Source organism: Schistocerca americana, chromosome 2 (assembly GCF_021461395.2).
Source record: "Schistocerca americana isolate TAMUIC-IGC-003095 chromosome 2, iqSchAmer2.1, whole genome shotgun sequence".
In the NCBI taxonomy this organism is placed as follows: Eukaryota; Metazoa; Arthropoda; class Insecta; order Orthoptera; family Acrididae; genus Schistocerca; species Schistocerca americana.
Genome location: NC_060120.1, coordinates 898,218,169 through 898,221,542, shown reverse-complemented (window position 1 = coordinate 898,221,542; position 3,374 = coordinate 898,218,169). Strand labels below are relative to the sequence as shown.

At 54.1% G+C, this 3,374-nt stretch overlaps 1 protein-coding gene across 1 annotated transcript; it reads left to right on the top strand.

Annotated features, from left to right (window-relative positions):
* The first annotated feature begins 415 nt into the window (after positions 1-415).
* LOC124594531 (uncharacterized protein T26G10.4-like) lies at positions 416-2,287 on the top strand. Its single transcript, XM_047132904.1, has one exon. It carries the CDS (start codon positions 416-418, stop codon positions 2,285-2,287), a length of 1,872 nt encoding a protein of 623 aa, XP_046988860.1.
* The last annotated feature ends 1,087 nt before the right edge of the window (positions 2,288-3,374 follow it).

Sequence of the window (3,374 nt, the reverse complement as noted above, 5' to 3'; positions counted from 1 at the left end):
TGGTTGATTACAGTGATTACTGTAATGATTATAGGCTGTATGATTCTGTAACAAAAAACACAACTGTTTCAATGAAAATGTCACAGGGTATCCTGCAGAACTCTGGCCCAACAACATAACATATGGGTACAACTTTCTGACAGATGCAGAAGGAAATGTTGTTCAGTAACCTGTTGAAAACAGAGAGGAATTTGTACAATACCCATGATGTCATGCTACTGAGAAGATGATGTCATGCTACTGAGAAGGCTGCTCCATCAGGAATGATGGTAGCATAATGAGGTATGAAGCTAGATTATGTGCAAAAGGGCATTCTCAGAATCCTGGGCTTGAATATGGAGAGACCTTTTGATCTGTTGTTCAGTACAAAATCAATTCACATTCTTTGGTTTTGGAAGGAGTGTATTATATGGACATGAAGCAATTTGATGGGAAACTTTTCTCAGTTGTGAGTGCACTGGCGTATGCGGACGATATCGTGCTTCTGGCGCAGGATTCAGAGGCGATGCAGATGCTCCTCAATGTTGTGGGTGAGGCGGCGACGTGGGCCGGGCTTACCTTCAAGCCGTCGAAGTGTGCCACGCTTCACATCCGCCGTCGGCAGACACTAGGCTCGGTATTCGCCCTGCAAGGGGGAGAACCAGCCATGCTTGGCGCGGGTGACGCCTACCTCCATCTTGGCGTTCCCACCGGGTACAAAGTCACGCAGACGCCAACGGATGCGATCACGGCAATTCGACGCGACTTGCAGCACTTGGACGCTTCCCTGCTGGCTCCCTGGCAGAAGATTGATGCTGTGCGTGTCTTCCTCCTCCCTAGGCTTGACTTTGTCATGCGGGGCGGAGCGGTACGCAGGGGGCCGCTATCTGCACTCGACAAGGCAGTGAAAGCGGCTGTCAAATCTTGGCTGTTCCTCCCACAGCGTGCGTCCACTGAACAGCTCTACCTCGCGCTGGGAGAGGGAGGATGCGGCCTGACGCCGCTCGCGGACGCTGCGGACATCTCGACGATCGTCCACGGCTTCCGCATGCTGCAATGCGACGACGCCACCGTCCGAGACATCGCCTGGGCCACTCTATCCACGGCCGCGCGCTGCCGGCTGGGGAGGGAGCCGAGTCGACCCGACTTGGCCACCTACCTTAGCGGCAGCACTGAGGGCGACCTCGCACGAGACGGAGGCGACATTCAGTCACTGTGGACACGCGTCAGGAACGCCACAAGGCGCCTAGCGCCGCGGGGCGTCACCTGGCGCTGGAGTGAACTGCTTTCTGAGTTGCAGGTGGAGGTCGGCGGCCGGCCCGCCATCGCTGACGACGCGGAACATGGCGGCATCGGAGGGGTGACGCAGGCGGCCACGGAGGGGGCGGCGCCTGGGACTACACGACACCTCGAAGATGGCAGCGATGGACCGCAGCACGATGATGACAGCATGGGACGCACCGCCAACACTGGCGTCGAGCATGTCCGGGTGGGAGGGGGCGCCAAACGTCTTCTCTCGCGGACGCTCCGCGAGTGTCTGAGGCAGCGCCTGCGCCACATCCTACTCAGGAAACCGGACCAGGGGAAGGTGTTTGAGTGCACCAGGGAGTCCACAGCGTCCAACCACTTCATGGCAGGAGGAAAATACACGCGCTTCGCAGACTGGCGCTTTATCCATCGCGCCAGGCTCGGAGTCGTGCCTCTGAACGGTTGTCGCCGCTTTGATGGGTGGGCAAACAACAACAAAGCCTGCCGACACTGTGGCCACAACAATGAGACGCTCCCACACGTGATCAACGCGTGTATGGTGCACTCAGCAGCCCTGCAGTATCGCCACAACGTGGTCCTCAACCGCCTCGCGACAGCAGTCGCTGGGCGGCCAAGAAGAGGAAACACTGCTGTTCCTGACATCAGGATCAACCAAGCCGTCATAGGGGACAGCAGTGGGCTGCGTCCGGACCTCGTAATAACTGACGAGGCCGCAAAGACTGTAACCATCATCGATGTGACAATCCCCTTCGAGAACAGGCGGATTGCGCTCGACAACGCTCGGCAACTGAAGAGGATAAAGTACGCCGATGTTGCGCGCGGATTAGCCGCTCGCGGCTATTCCGTCACTGTCGACGCCCTGGTTGTCGGCAGTCTGGGGGCGTGGGACCGCCAGAACGATGCAGTGCTTCGGCACCTAGGCATCGCTAGCCGCTACTGCCAACTGATGCGGCGGCTGATGGTGTCTGACACCATCAAGTGGTCCCGCGACATTTATGTGGAACACATTACTGGCCACCGCCAATATGTGTCCCCCTAGACTGTGGCATGCTCTGACGTCAGGCTGCGAGACCCTCGAGACTGCAGTCGTCGGAGAACTTCGAGGTCGGTGCCTACGTGATGTCGGTGTCGAGATTCTCCTCCACGACGCGGGACCTGCGGCGCTACACCATCTTCGCGCCGCACTGCAGCAGTGCCGAGTCAGTAGCGGTGCGTGCGGTGCTGCCTGGTGCCCCTCCCTCCGTGGTGTCTGCCGAATATGGCCCCCACCTCGGTTGGCGCGGTGCTAGGCGGCGCCAAACGTGTGCCTACTGCCCGGCAGTCTCCAGCCAGCGTGGGAAGCAATGCCCTCCTGCCACGACACCCCAGTGACGCCTGCCGCAAGGCGGACAGAGGGGAGAAGTCCGGCTGTGTGTGACCCGCCTGCGTGCGTGGCACACCAGCCGCTGGCAGCCGTGCATGTGCAGTGTGCTGTCAGGGCATGGAGAAGAATGCAATAAACAAAATAGATCCTAAAACTAGCTCCAAAGCTTCCCCGGTCTGAAATATCTAAGGCCGCGCCTATCGCGGGATTAATCTTAAGGTAATATACTTAAGCATCCGCGCCTAACGCGGTCTTCCAATATTTACGTAGTGGGCTTAACCCACGAATTAGAATAAGATTCAACTATTTAAGTACGGTTAGAACCGTCTACTATATATTTTAACTTAAATTTTCATTAAATTTGTAAAACTCGCATTGTATAGAGTCATTGATATTCTTTCTTAAATTTATACTTCGTAAAACTGTAACTAAGAATTATCTCGGAAAATAAAAATATGGACATGAAGCAATTTGATGGGAAACTTTTCTCAGTTGTGGCTTGCAAGAAGATATATTCATGAAACAACCAGAAGGTTTCATTGATGAAAAAGCAGATTTAGTCTGCAAATTAAACAAAAGCCTTTATGGACTGAAGCAGCCTCCTTGATGGTGGAATCAAAAATTTGTTTAGTTTATTAAATGTTTTGATTTAAAGCAGCTTCATTCAGACTACTGTGTATTTTGTGCTAAGGTTGATGGTCAAGAAGTGTTTTTGGATTTTTTTTTGTTAATGATGAACTAATTATAAGTACCTCAACAGCAA